This window comes from Microcaecilia unicolor, chromosome 8, assembly GCF_901765095.1.
Source record: "Microcaecilia unicolor chromosome 8, aMicUni1.1, whole genome shotgun sequence".
Lineage (NCBI taxonomy): Eukaryota > Metazoa > Chordata > Amphibia > Gymnophiona > Siphonopidae > Microcaecilia > Microcaecilia unicolor.
The window spans coordinates 159674610-159697465 of record NC_044038.1 but is presented as its reverse complement, the minus strand read 5'-3'; the positions used below and the strand labels follow the sequence as shown (position 1 = coordinate 159697465).

The window sequence follows — 22856 nt, the reverse complement described above, 5'->3', positions numbered from 1 at the left end:
GAAGTTGATCTGAAGACCCTTTTCCTGAAAGGACCAAGCTCCTTGAGTGTGAAGTCTATCTACATGAGCTCCCCACCCCAGGAGGGATGCATCTGTTGTCAGCACTGTTTGTGGCTGAGGAATTTGGAATGGACATCCCAAGGTCAAATTGGATCGAATGGTCCACCACTGAAGGGAACTGCAAAAGTCGGTGGAGAGATGGATCACATCCTCTAGATCCCCTGTGGCCTGGCACCACTGGGAAGCTAGGGTCCATTGAGCTGATCTCATATGTAGGCGTGCCATGGGAGTTACATGAACTGTGGAGGCCATGTGTCCTAAGAGTCTCAACATCTGCCGAGCTGTGATCTGTTGAGACGCTCGAGCCATGGACACGAGGGCTAGGAGATTGTCTGCCCTTGTCTGGGGAAAATAAGCTCGAGACGTCTGTGTGTCCAACAGAGCTCCAATGAACTCCAATTTTTGAACCGGGACAAGATAGGACTTGGGATAATTGATCACGAACCCCAGTAGCTCTAGCAGTCGAATAGTCATCCACATGGACTGTAGAGCACTTGCCTCCGAGGTGCTCTTCACCAGCCAATCGTTGAGATAAGGGAACACATACACTCCAGTCTGCATAGCGATGCTGCGACAACAGCCAGGCACTTTGTAAAAACCCTGGGCGCAGACGCAAGGCCAAAGGGCAGTACACAGTACTGAAAGTGCCAAGTTCCCAACCGAAATCGAAGATACTTCCTGTGAGCTGGGGGTATCGAGATGTGGGTATAGGCATCCTTTAAGTCCAGAGAGTGTAGCCAATTGTTTTCCTGAATCATGGGAAGAAGGGTGCCAAGGAAAACCATCCTGAACTTTTCTCGGATTAGGAATTTGTTCATGGCCCTTAGGTCTAGGATGGGACGCATCCCCCCTGTTTTCTTTTGCACAAGGAAGTACCTGGAATAGAATCCCAGCCCTTCTTCCCCTGGTGGAATGTGTTCGACTGCACTGGTCTTTAGAAGGTCGGAGAGTGACTCTACAAGTACCTGCTTGTGCTGGGAGCTGTAAGAATGAGCTCCAGGTGGGCAATTTGGAGGTTTGGATTCCAGATTGAGGGTGTATCCTGACCGGACTATTTGAAGAACCCACCGATCAGAGGTTATGAGAGGCCACCTTTGGTGAAAAAATATCAACCTCCCCCTGACCAGCAAGTCATCCAGCACGGACACTTTCTCTGAGGCTATGCTGCACTGGAGCCAGTCAAAAGCCTGTCCCTTGCTTTTGCTGGGGAGCTGCAGGGGCCTTAGGCATACGCCATTGGCGGGAACGAGCGCGCTGGGACTGAGCCTGAGTAGGCTGCCGAGAAGCAGGAGTGTACCTACGCCTATTATAGGAATAGGGAGCACTCCTCTTCCCTCCAAAAAACCTCCTAGATAAGGAGGTGGTAGCAGAAGACGCCCGGCGGGAGAGAGATCTTGATCTGATCGACCACATCCTCTACTTTTTCGCCAAAAAGGTTATCCCCCTGGCAAGGAACATCCGCCATTCGCTGCTGGGTCTTATGATCCAGGTCAGATACTTCCTGTGGGCTGGAAATATCGGGATGTGTGTATAAGCATCCTTTAAGTCCAGAGAGCATAGCCAATCGTTTTTCTGAATCATGGGAAGAAGGGTGCCCAGGGAAACCATCCTGAACTTTTCTCGGACCAGATATTTGTTCAGGGCCCTTAGGTCTAGGATGGGACACATCTCCCCTGTTTTCTTTTGCACAAGAAAGTACCTGGAATAGAATCCCAGCCCTTCTTGCCCTGGTGGAAGGGCTCGATCGCATTGGCAATGAGAAGGGCGGACAGTTCCTCTGCAAGTACCTGCCTGTGGTGGAAGCTGAAGGACTGAGCTCCCGGTGGACAATTTGGAGGTCTGGAGATCAAATTGAGGGAGTACCCTAACCGGACTATTTGAAGAACCCACTGGTTGGAGGTTATGAGAGGCCACCTTTGGTGAGAAAATTTTAACCTCCCCCCGACCGGCAGATCGTCCGGCACAGGTACTTTTATAGCGGCTATGCTCAACTGGAGCCAGTCAAAAGCCCGTCCCTTGCTTTTGCTGGGGAGCTGCAGGGGCCTGTCTGGGCGCACGCTGTTGACGTGAACAAGCGTGCTGGGGTTGAGCCTGAGAAGGCTGTCGGGAAGGTGGATTGTAGCTACTCCTATTGGAAGCATAGAGAGCACTCCTCCTTCCCCTGAAAAAATGTCTACCTGTTGAGGTAGATGCTGAAGGCGCCTGGTGGGAGAGTTTGTCGAGGGCGGTTTCCCGTTGGTGGAGCTGCTCTACCACCTGCTCGACCTTCTCACCAAAAATATTATCCTCCCGGCAAGGAACATCCGCAAGCCGCTGCTGGGTCCGAATGTCCAGGTCAGAGGCACGCAGCCATGAGAGTCTGCGCATCACTATATCTTGAGTAGCGGGATCTTGATGCAACATCAAAAGTGTCATAAGCACCCCTGGACAGGAATTTACGACACACCTTCAGCTGCCTGACCACCTCCTGAAAAGGCCTGGCGTGCTCCGGAGGGAGCTTATCCGCCAAGTCCGTCAGTTGCTTAACATTGTGAATGCTCGTGTAGAGCTGGTAGGACTGAATTTTGGACACGAGCATAGAGGACTGGTAGGCCTTCCTCCCAGAAGAGTCTAAAGTCCTAGCTTCTCGCCCCGGGGGCGCTGAGGCGAAATCCCTAGTACTCGAAATCCCTAGTACTTCCGGCTCTTGAATGCGGAATCCACAACCGCAGAGTCGTGAGGTAACTGCAACCTCATCAACTCAGGTTCTCCATGGATTCAATACCGGGACTCCGCTTTCTTGGGGATGGTGGGATTAGATAACGGTTTCATCCAATTCCTCAGCAATGTCTCCTTAAGGACATTATGCAGAAGGGCAGTGGATGACTCCTTAGGTGGCGAAGGATAGTCAAGGACCTCAAGCATCTCAGTCCTGGGCTCATCCTCAGTTATCACCGGGAAGGGAATGCCCACAGACATTTCCCGGACAAATGACGAGGAGAGACTTTCCGGAGGAGAAAGCTTCCTCTCAGGTGAAGGAGTGGGATCAGAGGGAAGACGACAAGACTCCTCGGAAGAGAAATATCTGGGATCTTCCCCTTCATCCCAGGAGGCGTCCTCCTCGGTATCGGACAAGAGTTCTCAAACTGCAGTCCGAAACTGGGCCCGTCTCAACACCGAGGAACCATGTCCCCTATGGCGATGACGAGAAGTCGACTCCCATGCTGGCGGAGATGAAGCTCCCTCCAACGACGTCGACGGGGAGTCGACCTGGGTGGCAGCCGAGGCTGATGCCACAAGCGGTACCGGCGTCGGGGGCCTCACCACAGGCACGGAGCCAGCTGCTTCTTCCATCAACGGTACTGAGGGCGCAAGCAACCCTGGTACCGGAGCAGACTGATGCAGCAGCCCTTCCAGAAGGCCTGGAAGAATGGCTCGAATGCTCTCCTTCAGAGTCGCTGTCGAGGAAGGCTATGGGGCCGGTACCGGAGTCGAAGTCAGAATCTGTGAAGGCAGTACCGGGCTGTCCGAAGATCGACACACTGACACCTCTTGTATGGAGGGTGAGCGCTCCTCCTGGCGTCGACGTTTTCCGGGTGCTGAAACCTTCGACGCCCCAGAGCTCCCGGTACCGTGTCTCAAAGGAGAAAAGTGCCGATGCTTCTTCTCCTTCGCTCGAAGCACGTCACCAGTACTCCTCGGTACCGACGAGGAGCATGTGGAATCCACATGCCTCCTCTTGGTCGAGTCCGACATCAGTCAGTCCCGATGGGCCTGCCCAGCAGGAGCCTTCGAGACAGGTGGAGACCCACTCAATGGCTCACTATTCCCAGCTAAAGGTGAAGTTCGGATAGCCATTACCTGCGCTCCCAATGTCGATGCCATCCCCGGTGCCAATATCGACGACCTTGGTACCAACGTCGACGCCAAGGAATCAGTTGGAGCTCCGAAAAGACAGTCCCGAAGAGCTCTTCTCGACGCCTGTGTCCGTATTTTCAAACTCAGGCACAACTTGCAAGCGTCTGGGCGATGGTCGGGCCCAAGGCACTGGATGCACCAGGAGTGCGGGTCAGTGCCTGAGATTGATCGCTGGCACCGAGCACACTTCTTGAAGCCGCTGGGAGGCTTTGATGACATCAGGGGAAAAATTGCGGCGGCGAAATCAAACGGCTTGATTGTGCCAACAAAGGGCACGGACGTGCGGCCAAAGAAGGCCGCGACGGAAACGAAAGAAAACTTACCAGGGGACAAAAACTAAGACAAAAGAGGGTTTCCTTTTTTTTTTTTAAACTGGAAATAAAAACGAGAAAGAAAGCGGCAAACACACGCGAAAGGCGCCTAAGTTTTTCCTGGGACCTGATGGAGAGAGACCGACATGCAGCCTCTCTCCACCGTGGAAAAGAAAAAACAGAGGCGGGAACGGACGTGCGCAGGCGGGAAGATGGCTGCGCATGCGCAGTGCGTCTGTCCCGCATTCCTGTTGGCTGTCTCAAAGTTTTTGGATTTTGCTGGAAAATCCTCTGTCCTGGGGCCGCCGTGGACGCTGACCCACATGCGAGGAAAAGCAGCCTGCTTGTCCTCAGAGAATATCCTTAGACATTTCCCGAACAAAGGAGGAAAAAGAAAGGCGGAGATATCCTTCTCTCAATAGGCGGAGTAGGATCAGAGGGGTTCCCATAGGACTCTTCTTCAAAAAATATCTGGGATCTTCCTCTTCTTCCCACGAACGCTCATCTTCGGTATCGGACAAAAGCTCTCTAACAGCAACCCGAACCCGAGCCTCTCTCGACGTCAAGGAACGACGACCTCGAGGGGGATGTCGAGACGTCGACCCCTGCCTGGACTACAGCGAAGCTTCCTCCGCCGACGTCGAGTCGACCCAGGTGGTAGCCGACACCGATGCAGCAAGCGGCACCAAAGTCAGGGACCTCACCACAAGCGAAGGACCAGATGCCGCTTCAACAGTCGGTGCCGAAGGTGCAAGCACCCCTGGCACAGAGGCAGACTGGCGCAGCAATCCCTCCAGAAGCTCTGGAAGAAGTGCCCTGATGCGCTCGTCGAGAGCCTCCATCGGAAAAGGCTGCGGGGCCGGTGCAGGAGCCGGTGGCAGAATCTGTTGGGGCTCAAGAGCCGGTACCAGGCTGCCAGAAGACCGACACATCGGCACCTCCTGTATAGAGGGTGAGCGGTCCTCTCAGCACCGACGCTTCTCAGGTGCCGAATCTCTCGGCTCCCTGGAGCTCTCGGTACCACGCATGGAAGGAGATCGATGACGGTGCTTCTTAGCCTTCGCCTGACGCCTGTCATCGAGACTCCTCGGTACCGAAGAGGAGGACGTGGAATCCTCACGCCTCCTCGGGGCCGGGTCTGACAAAGGTCGGTCCCGGGGGGCCTGCATAGCAGTAGGCCTCGAGACAGGTGGAGACCCACTCGATGCCTCACTGCTCCCAGCGCGATGTGGTCGTTCGGCAGCCATTACCTGTACTCTCGAAAGTCGATGCTTCCCTCGACGTTGATGTCGATGCCTCTGACCTCGGTTCCGATGCCGATGCTGACGTCGAAGGACCGGACCGATCATCAAAACATTTTTCTCGCTGAGCCTCCTGAGCAAATTTGGTCCGTTTTTTCATAAAAGGACACAGCTTACAAGCAGCTAGTAGATGATCAGGCCCAAGGCACTGGAGACACCACGCGTGGGGGTCGGTACCTGAGATGGTCCGGCTGCACCGAGTACAGCATTTGAAGCCGTTGGGAGTCCTCGATGACATGGACGGAAAAATGGCATCTGTGAAATTAAAGGATGTGATTATTCCAATTAAAAAGGCACAAAAAAGGGAAACAACCCGACCGCGCGGCCTAAAAACGGCCGCAGCAAAAAGAAAAGAAACTTAAAACTAACTGAGTGAAATAAAGGAACTACTCTAGTTTTTTTTTTTTTTTTTTAATATTTTGTAGAAAGAACGAAATAAAAGAAGAAGAAAAATATAAATAATCACGCAGAGACTCTTCCTGGGCCAAGAGGAACACAGCGAAAAATGAAAGCCGTGTCATCTCAGACGTGGAGAAAAAAGCACTGAGGGACTTTCTTGTGCGGCGGGCAGGAAACCGGTCTGCGCATGCGCGGTGCATGCTACTCACGCGCCAGAAGACTCTGGAAGAATTTTTTGAGATTTTGCTAGCAAAACCTTCCAATCCTGGGCCGACGTGGACGTCGACCCAATCATGAGAACAAGCAGCCTGCTTGTCTTCGGAGAAATGTGGGATACAAATGCAATAAATAAATAAATGTCATTTTAGAATCCTTGCACAATTTTTAACATGCGATTTTCAATGCTGCTATTTACAGGGCTAGATGCTGTAGGCCGCTTACATTTTATAGGGCCATGTTCTAGGAATGGTTTTGACAGGTCAAAACACTATACAAAATATTTACCATACATTTTTTTAAATTCCCGGTTGGCATTTACACCTGAGGTGCACATTGCCTGATTGCTTGGAATGCGGGTCTGATAACAGTAACTCAGAGGCAGCTGTGCTTAACTCTGTAAGATCCAATGACATCTGAATATTGTTTATACGTTATATCACTCAGCTTTGTAATTGACTGATTTGTATCTGCAGTGCAACACTTACATGTGTATTTGCACTTAAACATATATGTTGCCAGGTAGACACTTCCACATAGGAGTAGTTACAGGTCCTTATACAGATATCACCCCAAAATGATGAAGTCTTTTTTTTTGGTTGTGGTGGTGGGGGGGGGGGGGACCAGTTTTCTAATGTCAATGCTGCTACTGTATGTTACCAGCAAATAAATGGATATTTGCCATCATCTTCATCTGTATTTCACAAAAGTGTGGAGTGGAGGAGTGGCCTAGTGGTTAGAGCACCAGTCTTGCAATCCAGAGGTGGCCAGTTCAAATCCCACTGCTGCTCGTTGTGAACTTGGGCAAGTCACTTAACCCTCCATTGCCTCAGGTACAAACTTAGATTGTGAGCCCTCTTAGGCCAGAGAAATACCCAGTATACCTGAATGTAACTCTACTACTACTACTACTTAACATTTCTAGAGCGCTACTAGGGTTACCCAGCGCTGTACAGGTTAACAAAGAAGGACAGTCCCTGCTCAAAGGAGCTTACAATCTAAAGGACGAAATGTCAAATTGGGGCAGTCTAGATTTCCTGAATAGTGGTATAGTGGTTAGGTGCCAAAGGCGACATTGAAGAGGTGGGCTTTGAGCAAGGATTTGAAGATGGGCAGCGAGGGGGCCTGGCGTGTGGGCTTAGGGAGTTTAATCCAAGCATGGGGTGAGGCGAGGCAGAAAGGGCGGAGCCTGGAGTTGGCGGTGGTGGAGAAGGGTACTGAAAGGAGTGATTTGTCTTGAGAGCGGAGGTTACGGGTAGGAACGTAAGGGGAGATGAGGGTAGAGAGGTAAGGAGGGGCTGCAGATTGGGTGCATTTGTAGGTTAGTAGGAGAAGCTTGAACTGTATGCGGTATCTGATCGGAAGCCAGTGAAGTGACTTGAGGAGAGGGGTGATATGAGTATATCTGTCCAGGCGGAAGATAAGACGTGCAGCAGAGTTCTGAACGGATTGAAGGGGGGATAGATGGCTAAGTGGGAGGCCAGTGAGGAGTAGGTTGCAGTAGTCAAGGCAAGAGGTAATGAGAGTGGATGAGAGTTCGGGTGGTGTGCTCAGAGAGGAAAGGGTGAATTTTGCTGATGTTATAGAGGAAGAAGCGACAGGTCTTGGCTATCTGCTGGATATGCGCAGAGGAGAGGGAGGAGTCAAAGATGACTCAGAGATTGCAGAGGTGTAGATTGAAAAAAGAAGGGGTCCAAGGACAGATCCTGAGGAACTCCAACAGAGAGCGGGATGGGGGTGGAGGAGGAACCATGAGAATGTACTCTGAAGGTATGGTGGGAGAGATAAGAGGAGAACCAGGAGAGGACAGAGCCCTGGAACCCAAATGAGGACAGTGTGGCAAGAAGTAAATTGTGATTGACAGTGTCAAAAGCGGCGGATAGGTCGAGGAGGATGAGGATGAAATAGTGGCCTTTGGATTTGTCAAGGAAGAGATCATTGCAGACTTTAGATAGCGACTTTAGATAGCTCACCTTGAGCTACTACTGAAAAAGGTGTGAGCAAAATCTAAATAAATAAATAAAAGGTTCTGCTGCTCCACATTCTGTGCAACATGGAGATTTACCTGTCCTTTTAAGTGCACCACTATTAACACAAACTCTAGATTCATTGGGGGAGGGGGGAACAGTTCTTTGTAAGACCCTTGAATTATACTCAGTGAAAAAGCAATCTGTTGATTTACAGTGATGGAGTATGGTATAAGTCCCTTGTGTGTTCTTTCTAGGTGGATTCAGTGAAACTCCTCCAGACTGTCCTGATTGCACTGCTTAACCTGTTGTTCATCTCATACCCAATGATTGTAGTTATGTACTACATTATGCAGTGGAGGGGTAATCCTTGCAGCCCCGAATTACCCACATTCCACTGGGTCTTGCTGGAGCTGTTCATCTTTACCTTGACTGTGGAGATAGTTTTTTATTATCTACACCGGTGAGTTCATTCCTCATAAATCCTGCCTGAAAATGATCTTAGCCTCTGTGACCTGACTCTAATCAATCACAAGACTACAAAATACATCCTCAAACCATGTTCCTTTTCCTTTCATGCCTATCCTACCCAGAAATAGTTGTTCATTGTGTAACCTCAGCATGCAGCATTTGCAGCAAGGCCTAGTCATTGTGCTAGGCAAGAGCTTAAGGTAATTGATTACGACTGGGAATTAGAGGTTGAGATAATAGCTTCCAGCACCACAATTACGAATGGGTGACTCAAACAGCTCCCAAGTTTCCCTTCAAAGCTATTCTTTCTGTAGATCAGTAGTAGATGAAAGATTCCATAAGTTTTTTTTTTTTTTTTTTTTTTCCATATTTTTATTAAGGTTTTCCAAACATAATACAGAAAAGCAAACAAAAACAACAATCCATGGCAAACAAACAAAAGTAAAAATCAGAACAACATTATCCCTGTTCCATGACAATACCTCTGGACAAATAACCTAGATGCGGGAAGCCAAGTAGTGCTATTGGGTTCCTGACAATAAAGGTCCAACCGGGCCCAAGTCCTCAAAACCGACTTAACATTACGATGCCTATGGGTCAGTATGAGTTCATATTTTCGGATCACACACACGTAGTTCCACCATTCATTATAATTTAGATGGGCATTGTTTTTCCAGTTGGAAACAATTAAGTGCAAAGCAACTGCGAGCAGGATATTGAACAACTTCTTATCTGATTCCAGAAGGGAGATAGTAGGACAAGAGGCTCACAGAATCACAACCTCATACAAGATTGCTGTAGACATAGGCAAATGAAAAATAAGACACATTCTTGCCCAAATGAGTCTCCAGTACGCTCTGACGTTTTTGCAGAAGAAAACCATATGCGCTAATGATCCATCACGCTCCTGGCAAGACCAGCATTTGAAGTGAAGAGTCTTAGTGATTCTCACCACTCGAGCAGGGGTCCAGTAAGCTCTGTGGAATATGAAGTAGGAGGATTGGGAAATCGCTGCTGACTTAGTGGGACGCATGGAGTTCACCCAAAAGGTATACCAATCGAAGTCAGACGCATCCAAATGAAAATCGTGTTCCCAAGACAGCCTCAATGGAGCAACAGTGTCAGCATATAAATCTTGAAGCTTCTTGTAAAGAAGAGACGCTTTCTTACCCCCGGAGGCAATGGTATGGCAAAAGGCGAGAAAGTCTGAAGGAGTTGTCATAAGTGAATTGGAGACTTGAAAGGCTGAAATAAATGTGAAAATGTCCTTCCATGTGGAAGAATCTATTAAAGAGACATGATACAATGCAGACAGAGCATCAGGTGATAACAGAGTACCCGCAATGTACAGTTGAGACAACTGCCATATACCCTTTGCTTGCCATTCCACTGTTTGAGACTGCAGGAGACCAGAAGGAAAGCCAGAATTATACCATAGAGAGACATCTTCCAGCGAGACAGTGCTAACCCCAAGACCAGCTCTAAATGTACGGATATTGGAGGCAGTGGCTTTCAACAGCCACATGTGTCTTGTATAAGGATACAAATCTGCATATGGGAGAAGAGATAAAGGGCATGGAGAAGCCACAGCTGCCTCCAATATCAGCCACCGGGGTGTGAGATGAGAAAATTCCCCTTGGAACCACAGTAAAGATTGGGCAAGTCGAAAGGCCATGTGATAATTTTTGAAATCAAGGACATTAAGACCGCCCAAATGCTTTGGCAGCTTAAGTTTCTTGAGGGCAATACGAGGAGGTTTTTGCCTCCAAAGAAACTTAAGCAAAAGGGAGTCAAGCTTGTTATAGAGTGAGTTTAGAAAGGAGAAAGGGGTCATACTGAAAATATAATTGAGCTTTGGGGCTAGAACCATCCTAACAGCCTCTATTCGTCCCCACCACGTTAAATACAGTGGAGACCACCGATCTAAAATGGAAGAGGTTAAATTGAGGATTTGGTCTTTAATAAGAGCCATAGTCCGATCCACGGATGAGGAATACCAGATCCCTAGATATTTAATTTTAGTAGGCTCCAAGGAAAACGGGTACTGAGATATCTGAGATCTATGCACTAGTTTATTGAGCAGCATGACAGCTGACTTGGACCAGTTTATTTTATAACCAGACAGAGAGGAGAAAGAATTAATTACATCCAGAATACCACCATAAGACTTTCAAGCATATGTGTTCCTTCTACCTGTGATATAGGAGCTAAGGAGTACTTATGGTCAATTACTCTCCTCTATCATACAAATACCTGTCCTGCTCAGCTTTATATTTATAACTATAATTTAAACAGCAGACAATGGAAATTGACAATTCTATAATATGAGAGCTACACAGTGGCCTTTCAAACGCTCTAAACTTTCCCTTACTGCTGCATGCTTGAAAGAGGTGCACTACCTAATAATAACAGCAAGTCATGGCATCATTTTGGAGTCTGCCACAATGGCACATCCACACCTCCCCACCTTATGATCTCCTGAGACACCATGACCTCGCCTCACCATCAGGTGGCTTCTACCTTCAGGGAGGACTGAAGTCTTTAACATCGCACATTTAGGACTGATAAAGAGAGCTAAACCCAATTGACTTAAATTAGCTCCAAAAGCTATCACCATGAAGTGGCTCTCATGGATATGCTTAGCTCTTTTGAGCACATCGGGCGGCAGCCTACCAGATAACTTAGTGCCTAATCCTATCCCCATAATCTACAATCCATCTAGAAAACACTGTACTAAGAAACACCCTAATTGTAATGGCAGATACCTGCTAGACAATGCCAATATATATACCATCAGAACACTACTATGGTTTCAGACCAGAACCAAATGGCTAACATTCGACGGCCTAAAAAACTCGTTACCTTTTGAAATTACCCAACCAAATCTCCCCTTTGGAACACAAGTCTCAACTCACTCCTGTCCCCACGCCAGGTCTGTGCGGAACAAGACTCTCTTACTCAGGGATCTACTAGAATCTTCAGATTTGAGCTTTCTGTTTATCTCAGAAACATGGCTCACAGAAGCTGATAGTCCAATATTGTCTCACATCTATCCACTCATTTACGGTATTCTTCACTTTCCAAGACAAGGTAAAAAGGCGGTGGAGTTGCTCTTATATTTAAGAGTTTCATGTGTCTTTAGTTAGTTCTGGGGTTTTCCCTGAACTGGAATATAAGCTGTACAAATTCTGTGATGATTCAAAAGAAGCAAATCAAATCATCCTGTTCCTCATTTACCATCCTCCGAGAGCTTGGTCCAAGGCAGAACTTGGACTTGTAGAGATTACGTCCTCTGCCATGTCCCAATTTTCTAGGATTATCTTCCTGGGAGAATTAAACCTACATGTTACTATGTTACTTGGAAAATGATGTGGATACCAATGTCTACATCTTCAAATCATTCCTGAAGGACTGCAAACTAACTACATAAGGGTGCAACTCATGAAAAAGGCCATATGTTAGACTTCATGACTTTCTATCCTAATAGCTCGATCAGTTCATTTAAATGGAAGCAGTACCATGGTCTGACTACTTCCAACTGCATTTCACCATTGATATCTGTATGTCTAGCTTAACCAGTCAGAAGTCCTCCAAATTCATCTACACCAGAGATAAAATCAGCGAGGTCACTTTCTGATCTGAGCTAACAGATTCCCTCACTACCTCATCTCCTAAACATAGTTCGATCAAATCCTGCTGGAATACCAAAGTAAAAGCCATATCTTTTTTTTTTTTTTCATTTTTACTACATTTGTACCCCGCGCTTTCCCACTCATAGCAGGTTCAATACGGCTTACATATTATATACAAGTACTTATTTGTACCTGGGGCAATGGAGGGTTAAGTGACTTGCCCAGAGTCACAAGGAGCTGTCTGTGCCTGCAGTGGGAATCAAACCCAGTTCCCCAGGACCAAAGTCCACCACTCTAACCACTAGGCCACTCCTCAGACAAAATTGCTCCATTTACCATTGAAAGGGTCAAGACGTCCGGAAATTGACCATGGTTTACAGAGGAACTATCCATCCTAAAAAGGGAATGTTGATGCCTTGAAAAGCAATGGAGAAAGAACAAAGATACTACTGATAAATCCAAATGGAAGTCAGCCTTCCAACACTACAAAAAAAAGGTAGCTGATTCAAAACATCAGTACTATAGCAGCCTAATAGGTCAAGACAACAAAAAACTTCTCCTTAGTTAAAAAACTAGTTTCCACTAATGATGTTGAACACTCACAGAAAACATGTCCCACTGCCCAAGACCTAGCTGATCATTTCACCAATAACATCCTCCTAATTAGGTCTGAACTATCTAAAGCTACTCCAACAGATAAAAATAGTCCAACCCGTAGTTCATCCTCAATCACTGGAGATCCTACAATCCAAGGACTCAAAATTGACCAAAACCGGAAATCTTTTCAACCAGTAACAGTTGAGGATGTAAGATCACTACTGTTGAAATGCTCCTGAGCCAACTGCTCCCTGGATCAGTGCTCAAAATACCTACTCAAATCCATCCCTATGGAAGCAGTATACTGGTTACTCGACAATCTCAATGAGCTGTTAAAAACTAATGTTTCAACTCATCTTAACAATCTGCAGTGGCTTCCCATACCAGAAAGACGCGGGTTCAAAGTAGCTTCTTCAGTTTCTCAAATCTTTCACTTCTGAACTGCTGACTATGACCACTTTGTTACGTTTGGTCCAGTCTGACAGACTGAAAGAACAACTGATGCTAGCATCACCGTTTCAAAAGATAATTCAAAATCAGAAGATTTTCAGCTCTCAATACCCTATACTTGGAGTTAAAATATGGAACTATCCACCTATTGCCATCAGAACAGAAAACAGCTACCTTAGCTTCAGGAAGTGGCTAAAATCCTTTCTCTTCCCAGAGACTACTTCATAACAATCCATTGACTTCTACCTTCTAGTATCATCCATTATCCTTTCCTATAATATTTTTGGTCTCATGCATTACACCAATGGTCTCTAATTGTTCTCATACCTCATACTAACATTATCGGGGTTTGTCTCACCTAGAATGTAAACCGCACTGAACCCCGGAAAGGGGATATTAGCAGTATACAAAAATTGATTTGATTTGATTTACCTTGTTTGCTAATAATCTGAGAAAGCAGGGCCAAGCCTGGAACTGGCTAGTTCAAGATCAATGTCCAAAACAGTTACACATGTGAGTTGAGTTGTTATAGTTTTGGTTTGTTTTGATTGAAGCTTTATTGTTTATACTGTATTCTGGACAATTGTCTGGTACATAGACAAGCAATAGGTAATCATAGCAGAGCCTGCCACTGTGGAATCCAGTCTATTCCAGATCAGCAGTGGTTCTTATCCCAGGCCTCCTGTCACCCCCAGCTAGATGACTTTTCAAGACAGCCATAAGGAATATGAATGAGATAGATTTGCATAGAAAAGAGGCAGTGTATGTAAATTACTCGTACATATTTCTTGTGGATCCTGAAAACCTGACTAGCTAAGTGTGCCCTGAGGACTGCATGCAAATCTATTTCATGAATATTCATTGTAGATACCTTGAAAACCTGACTGGCTCGGGTGCCTCCAGTGTCAGGTTTGGAAACCACTGCACTAATCCATAAGAAAGAATAAACTTTTCTTTTCCTGTTCTGCCATGCAGACTTTTCCATCACCCTAAACTCTATAGGCACATCCATAAGAAGCATCATGAGTGGACAGCTCCAATTGGTGTTGTAGTGCTGTATGTCCATCCCTTGGAACACATGGTAAGTATGGCTTGAAGAAAGGGTGGTCTCTAGATTGGGACCTATATTTAAAGAATTTAGACATTTAGAGTCCACTGGGAATTGGCAGATTTTCATTATGTGGGGGGGGGGGGGGGGGGGGGGGGGGAGGGGGGTACAAATTATACTGAATGGAACCAGGTAAATGGACCGTCTGACAACTTCCCTCACACAGACAAGTTCCATAACAGACATACATGTAGCTGGAGAAAGGAGCCCAGAAAAGCAAGTTCAAATATACCAGATGTAAGACCAATATATTTTTTTACCTCTATGTGCTCTCTCTATATAAAGTCCTTTTATTAACAAATTGCAACAGAAGACCAGAGTGGCCATGTTTCGCTCAATCCCTGACTTCATCAGGGGTTGAGAAAACAAATGCTGTCCTCCAGTGGTAAATACACTGGTATGCAGCAGAGCAGTGAGCAAATATAGCACAAGTGAATAGGAAGCATTTGTTTTCTTCTGGCAATTTGTTCATAAAAGAACTGTATGTTTTTATCTGTATGATCTACATCTTTTTGTCCTGCTTTTGCTTGTGGATATCAGCAGCCTGTCTTGTGTTTTGGTATAGCTGTAGATAGAATTTTCAAATTTGTAGAATAAGACCCATGACTAGCTTTCGCTAGTAGAGGGGAGAATTGGTAAAAAGATGATCACATTTCCCAACAAAGAGATGTAAACGTAATTCAACTTTTGTAATCTATGTAAGCCACATTAAACTGAAATTGTTTTTGGATAATGTGGGATAAAAGAACCAATAAATAAATAATGGAGGGACCCAGAAACCTATACTGCGAGTTATTCATTAATAATTTGGAAAAAAATAGCAGCAAAGTGAGATGACATGGAGGAGCATAATCGAAAGGGGTCCCCAAGTTTTTTCTGAGGACGTCCTCGCAGGACGTCCCAGTGAAGGGGCGGGGCAACCCGTATTATCGAAACAAGATGGGCGTCCATCTTTTGTTTCGATAATATGGTCGGGAACACCCAAATCTTGACCATTAGGCCGTCCCTAGAGATGGTCATCCTTAGACTTGGTCGTTTCTGATTTTCGGTGATAATGGAAACTAAGGACGCCCATCTCAGAAACGACCAAATGCAAGACCATTGGTTGTGGGAGGAGCCAGCATTCGTAGTGCACTGGTCCCCCTGACATGCCAGGACACCAACCGGGCATCCTAGGGGGCACTGCAGTGGACTTCATAAATTGCTCCCAGGTACATAGCTCCCTTACCTTGTGTGCTGAGCCCCCCCCCCCCCAAACCCGCTACCCACCACTGTACACCACTACCATAGCCCTTACATGTGAAGGGAGGCACCTAGATGTGAGTACAGTGGGTTTGTGGTGGGTTTTGAAGGGCTCACATTTACCACCACAAGTGTAACAGGTAAGGGGGGGATGGGCCTGGGTCCGCCTGCCTGAAGTGCACTGCGCCCACTAAAACTGCTCCAGGGACCTGCATAGTGCTGTCATGGAGCTGGGTATGATATTTGAGGCTGGCAAAAAATATTTTAAAAAAAAATTTTGAGGGTGGGAGAGGGTTAGTGACCACTGGGGGAGTAAGGAGAGGTCATCCCCGATTCCCTCTGGTGGTCATCTGGTCAGTTTGGGCACCTTTTTGTGGCTTGGTTGTAACAAAAAAAGGACCAAGTAAAGTCGTCCAAGTGCTCATCAGGGGCGCCCTTCTTTTTTCGATTATGGGTCGAAGATGCCCATGTGGTAGGTGTCGTTACACCTCCGACACGCCCTCAGGAACTTTGGTCGTCCCTGCGACGGAAAGCAGTTGGGGACGCCCAAAATCGGCTTTCAATTATGCCGATTTGGGCGACCCTGGGAGATGGACGCCCATCTTCCGATATGTGTAGAAAGATGGGTGTCCTTCTCTTTCGAAAATAAGCCTGATAGTGTTAATGAAAAGGAGTTAGAAAGTAAACAGACAAGTAAGGAATTTCAGATGACTATTCAAGATGGAGAATTGGGCCTCTAATATCAGGTAAACTTTAACATATAGAAGCAAAAAATAATAGTAACCTTATCTGTACAATGCAGGCTTCTACATCAGGCATTAGCATTCAGAACCTCCAGATTGATGGGGCCATTTAATAATAGTACAACTATATTTCCTCTTCCACTGAGTAATCCTGAAAATGGTACAAATAATCAGTGTATTCTAATTTGTTATATTGAAAATTTTTTATATATTTATTAAGATGGGAAAAAGAGCCTCACAGAGCTCCTAGACTATATAACCGTCTATTGGAGCTAAAACGGATACACATCTTATCCTATGTTCATCATTGGCTCAAAAAACCTCCAAAATGTCATGTTACTCTCTAATACATTCTAAACAATTTGTGAAAATAACCGTAATAACAATATTTTCTAATGGCTCCTTGTTTTGCCAAATTCTTGTTCTATATAAAGCCTTCACAAATCTGCAAAGTCCAAAAGAGCACTTATCTTTAACACTAGAGGACTGTAGATTCGTTTCTTATGTCGCTCCAAGCCAACGATGGCCAGCGTTTCGAAAAAACTGCTTCAGGGTCTTGGTAGCGCTTGTCCTCTGTTAATGTAAAAAAGTTTAGATTAATTATCAATGCGATTATTTATAGTATTACATTGATTATCAACAATTTAGTCTCCATACTTGAAACGCTTTATCTATATTCTCCAGTGCTCTGCGTTCTACTTCTTACAAGATGGCTCCAATATATATACTGCGTGATGTCAGACACCCTGCAGCCAACTTGCCAATCAGGTTAGAGCACCACCGGAATCAGGCGACCCTCAGGGGGAGGAATGCTGGCTTCGGCCTAACCCCTGGTAAGCCTTTCCTCAGCTGAGAGGTGCCCAGCTCTACTACCGGCTGCCTTTCAGGTGCTGTGGAGGACTTGCAGCTCATCTGCATATCCTTACAGCCTTCTCCGGGGTGACACCCAGGTCCACTCCGATCCACTCAGTTGCTAAAGTACCTCAGTCGTTTATGGCCCCTATTCACATTCTCTTCCTAGCCCTGTCCCTTCCTAATCTTTTCCCTCACCCCCTACCTCTCGGCTACAGGACCTCACTGCCCATCCATCAACTTCATCACCTCACCTTCTCTCCTACCCTCTTCCTCCCTCTTGGCTTTTAATCTCTGTCTCGTTCTTCCCTCCATTTTGCCTTCCCCATTCCACCTAAATACCTCTCGCCTTCGACGCCTTCGTGGCCACACCTCTCCTACTCTCCACCGCTCTCTTTTACTCCTTCTCTTACTCTCAGCCGGTGACATCAATCCCAAACCTGGCCCTCCTCACCAACTATTATCCCAACTCTACAGATCTCGCCGTGACCTCTCTAACCTCATCTCTATTCCTCTACTCCCCTCCTCTTCTCTGCCCTTCTCTTGCGCCCTATGGAATGCCCGCTCTATCTGTAACAAACTCGCCTATATCCAGGACCTCTTTATCTCGCATCACCTCCATCTGCTCGCCATAACAGAAACCTGGCTCTGCCCTGATGCTTCAGTCACAGCCCTCTGCCATGGCGGTTATCTTTTTTCACATACTCCTCGCCCTGCTGGTCACGGGGGCGGTGTTGGACTACTTCTCTCTCCCTCCTCCAGACTTCAACCCCTTCTTCCACCTCAATCTCACTGTTTTTCCTCCTTTGAAGTCCACTCTATCCACCTTTTCTCTCCTCCGCCTCTTCGAATAGCGGTCATTTATCGTCCCCTTGATAAGTCCCTTTCATCCTTTCTCAGTGACTTTGATGCCTGGCTTGCTTTCTTCCATGATCCTTCCTCCCCCTCTCTCATCCTTGGTGTCTTTAATATTCCTGCTAATGATCCTTCCAACTCTTATATTTCCACGTTACTCGCTTTAACATCATCCTTTAATCTCCAACTATGCTCCACCTCCCCCACTCATCAAAATGGTCACTGTCTTGATCTCATCTTCTCCTCCAACTTTTCACCCTCTAGTTTCCTTGCCTCTGATATTCTCCTCTCTGATCACCATCTTATAACTTTCACACTTAAATCTCCTCCCTCCCAGTCCCATCCTATCTTATCTAATTTATCTAGGAATCTTCACGTTATTGACCCTTCATCTCTATCCTCCCATGTTTCAAACCTCCTCTCTACTGTGGCACCATCCACGTCTGTCAACGAGGCTGTTTCTTCTTACAACAATACTCTATCCTTTGCCTTAGACACTCTTGCACCTTTGATGACCCGCCCAATAAGATGTACAAAACCCCAACCTTGGCTGACTTCTAATATCTGCTACCTACGTTCCTGTACCCACTCCGCCGAATGCCTCTGGTGGAAATCGCGGGCCCTTGCTGATTTCTTACACTTTAAGTTCATGCTGACCTCCTTCCAATCTGCTCTTTTATGCCCCAAACAGGATTATTATATCCAACTGACCAACTCTCTTGGCTCTAACCCTCGACTTCTCTTCACCACATTGAACTCTCTCCTCAAGGTGCCCCCTCCCCCAACTCCCCCTTCATTATCTCCTCAGACCCTTGCTGAATTCTTTCACGACAAGGTTCAAAAGATAAACCTTGTATTCTCTACCTCGCCACCTCTCCCTCCACTAATCCGTTCCCCTCTCTCTCCTTCCCCTCATTCCTTTTCCTCCTTTCCTGAAGTTAATATAGAGGAAACTACACTTCTCCTTTCTTCCTCAAAATGTACCACCTGTTCCTCTGATCCCATTCCCACCCACCTTCTTAATGCCATCTCACCTGCTCTTATTACTTTTATCTGTCACATTCTCAACCTCTCACTTTCCACTGCAACTGTCCCTACTGCCTTTAAACATGCTGTGGTCACACCTCTCCTTAAGAAGCCTTCACTCGACCCTACTTGTCCCTCTAATTACCGACCCATCTCCCTCCTTCCTTTTCTCTCCAAATTACTTGAGCGTGCTGTTCACCACCGCTGCCTTGATTTTCTCTCCTCACATGGTATTCTTGACCCACTACAATCTGGTTTTCGCCCTCTCCACTCAACCGAAACTGCGCTTACTAAAGTCTCCAATGACCTATTACTGGCTAAATCCAGAGGTCTGTATTCCATCCTCATTCTTCTTGATCTTTCCACTGCTTTTGACACTGTCGATCACAGCATACTCCTTGATACCCTGTCCTCACTTGGATTCCAGGGCTCTGTCCTTTCCTGGTTCTCTTCCTACCTCTCCCTCCGCACCTTCAGTGTTCACTCTGGTGGATCCTCTTCTACTTCTATCCCTCTGCCTGTCGGCGTACCTCAGGGTTCTGTTCTTGGTCCCCTCCTCTTTTCTATCTACACTTCTTCCCTTGATTCATTAATCTCATCCCATGGCTTTTCCTACCATCTCTATGCTGATGACTCCCAAATCTACCTTTCTACCCCTGATATCTCACCTTGTATCCAAACCAAAGTTTCAGCGTGCTTATCGGACATTGCTGTCTGGATGTCTCAACGCCACCTGAAATTAAACATGACCAAAACTGAGCTTCTCATTTTTCCCCCCAAACCCACCTCCCCACTCCCCCCCATTTTCTATTTCTGTTGATGGCTCTCTCATTCTCCCTGTCTCCTCAGCTCGAAACCTTGGGGTCATCTTTGACTCTTCTCTCTCCTTCTCTGCTCATATCCAGCAGATCGCCAAGACCTGTCATTTCTTTCTTTACAACATCCGTAAAATCCGCCCTTTTCTTTCCGAGCACTCTACCAAAACCCTCATCCACACCCTTGTCACTTCTCATTTAGACTACTGCAATCTGCTTCTTGCTGGCCTCCCACTTAGTCACCTCTCCCATCAGTTCAAAACTCTGCTGCCCGTCTCGTCTTCCGCCAGGGTCGCTTTACTCATACTACCCCTCTCCTCAAGTCGCTTCACTGTCTCCCTTTCCGTTTTCGCATCCTGTTCAAACTTCTTCTACTAACCTATAAATGTACTCACTCTGCTGCTCCCCAGTATCTCTCCACACTCGTCCTTCCCTACACCTCTTCCCGTGCACTCCGCTCCATGGATAAATCCTTCGTATCTGTTCCCTTCTCCACTACTGCCAACTCCAGACTTCGCGCCTTCTGTCTCGCTGCACCCTACGCCTGGAATAAACTTTCTGAGCCCCCTACTTCTTGCCCCATCCTTGGCCACCTTTAAATCTAGACTGAAAGCCCACCTCTTTAACATTGCTTTTGACTCGTAACCACTTGCCTCCACATACCCTCCTCTCCTCCTTCCTGTACACATTAATTGATTTGATTTGCTTTATTAGATTGTAAGCTCTTTGAGCAGGGACTGTCTTTCTTCTATGTTTGTGCAGCGCTGCGTACGCCTTGTAGTGCTATAGAAATGCTAAATAGTAATAGTAGTAGTTTAAATGTTGACGATTATATCAACAAAAGCAGTAGCTCAAAAGAAATGGCACCATTCAATTCTGGAATTTTTCGAGATTCCTATGTACGAATAGTATATAGTAGAGGTAAAAACCTTAAAGAAGCCTTGTGTCCTGCAGTGCTCCCTGCTGAAGATTTAGGTCAAGCACCAATCGTGCAGGGGCACTTTAAATGTAGTAACTGCAGTTTCTGTGACATTATGGATGAGACAACAACTTTTACTAACCCGGTTGATCATAAAATATATAAATTAAGGTCGTGGACAATATGCACTACTGAGAATGTAATTTATACTCTGCGTTGTCCTTGCAATAAGATTTACATAGGACAGACTTCTCGAAAGTTGACAACACGTTTAACAGAGCATAAAAGTGCTATACATATTGAGAAAATAGGTTCTTCACTGGTAATGCACTGTAAATAGAAGCATCATGAATTTGAAGATCTGAGATGTGTTATTTTGCAATCAGTGCGGAAGTCCCCCAGAGGAGGGGATCTCCGTCGGACTCTCTTACAATTTGAGCAGAAATGGATCTTCCGATTGCATTCCCTGGAACCTAGTGGACTCAATTCCAGAACTGAATGGTGCCATTTCTTTTGAGCTACTGCTTTTGTTGATATAATCTTCAACGTTTATTTAAAGATTCCGGTGGTGCTCTAACCTGATTGGCGAGTTGGCTGCAGGGCGTCTGATGTCACGCAGTATATATATATTGGAGCCATCTTGTAAGAAGTAGAACGCAGAGCACTGGAGAATATAGATAAAGCGTTTCAAGTATGGAGACTAAATTGTTGATGATCAGTGTAATAGTATAAATAATCGCATTGATAATTAATCTAAACTTTTTTACATTAACAGAGGATAAGCACTACCAAGACCCTGAAGCAGTTTTTTCGAAACTCTGGCCATCGTTGGCTTGGAGTGACATAAGAAACGAATCTATAGTCCTCTAGTGTTAGATAAGTGCTCTTTCGGACTTTGCAGATTTGTGAAGGCTTTATATAGAACAAGAATTTGGCAACACAGGGAGCCATTAAAAAATATTGTTATTACGGTTATTTTCACAAATTGTTTAGAATGTATTAGAGAGTAACATGACATTTTGGAGGTTTTTTGAGCCAGTGATGAACAGACGATAAGATGTGTATCCGTTTTAGCTCCAATAGACGGTTATATAGTCTAGGAGCTCTGTGAGGCTCTTTTTTCCTCCTTAATAAATATATAAAAAAATTTCAATATAACAAATTAGAATACACTGATTATGTGTACCATTTTCAGGATTACTCAGTGGAAGAGGAAATATAGTTGTATTATTTAAGTGATTTTTTTCCACACCCTAACAGTTGGTATTTAGTGGATGCCATTTAATAATAGCACGTGCTTGCACCACTAGCTAAGATTCGCTGCAAGAGCCATTTTATGCAGCATAAAGGTACAGTACATAAGTACATAAATATTGCCATACTGGGACAGACCGAAGGTCTATCAAGCCCACCATCCTGTTTCCAACAGTGGCCAAACCGGGATACAAGTACCTGGCAAGATCCCAAAACAGTACAATACATTTTATGCTTATCCTAGAAATAAGCAGTGGATTTTCCCCAAGACCATTTTAATAATGGTCTATGGACTTTTCCTTTAGGAAGCCATCCAAACCTTTATAAACCCTGCTATCTTAACTGCTTTTACTACATTCTCTGGCAGCGAATTCCTGAGTTTAATTACATGTTGAGTGAAGAAATATTTTCTCCGATTCGTTTTAAATTTACTACGTAGTAGCTTCATTGCGTGCCCCCTAGTCCTAGTATTTTTGGACAGAGTAAACAAGTGATTCACGTCTACCCTTTCCACTCCACTCATTATTTTATAGACCTCTATCATATCTCTCCTCAGCCGACCTTTCTCCAAGCTGAAGAGCCGTAGCCGCTTTAGCCTTTCCTTATAGGGAAGTCATCCCATCCCCTTTATTGTTTTTGTCGCCCTTCTCTGTACCTTTTCTAATTCCTCTATATCTTTTTTGAGATGCGATGACCAGAATTGAACACAATATTTGAGATGCGCTTGCACCATGGAGTGTT

The 22856-nt window shown here is 45.9% G+C and overlaps 2 protein-coding genes across 8 annotated transcripts in view; both read left to right on the top strand.

Annotated features, from left to right (window-relative positions):
* Positions 1-22856, top strand: part of LOC115475423 (fatty acid hydroxylase domain-containing protein 2-like) — a 180939-nt gene that overhangs the window by 43973 nt on the left and 114110 nt on the right. The gene's annotated exons all lie outside the window — the stretch shown is intronic.
* LOC115475421 (fatty acid hydroxylase domain-containing protein 2-like) overlaps positions 1-22856 on the top strand; it is a 91104-nt gene that overhangs the window by 60465 nt on the left and 7783 nt on the right. For all 7 annotated transcript variants that reach the window (XM_030211128.1, XM_030211122.1, XM_030211123.1 and 4 more), the window contains exons 6-7: positions 8409-8614; positions 14277-14382. In XM_030211128.1, the coding sequence (XP_030066988.1) occupies positions 8409-8614; positions 14277-14382 (312 nt within the window). The remainder of the gene's footprint in view (positions 1-8408; positions 8615-14276; positions 14383-22856) is intronic.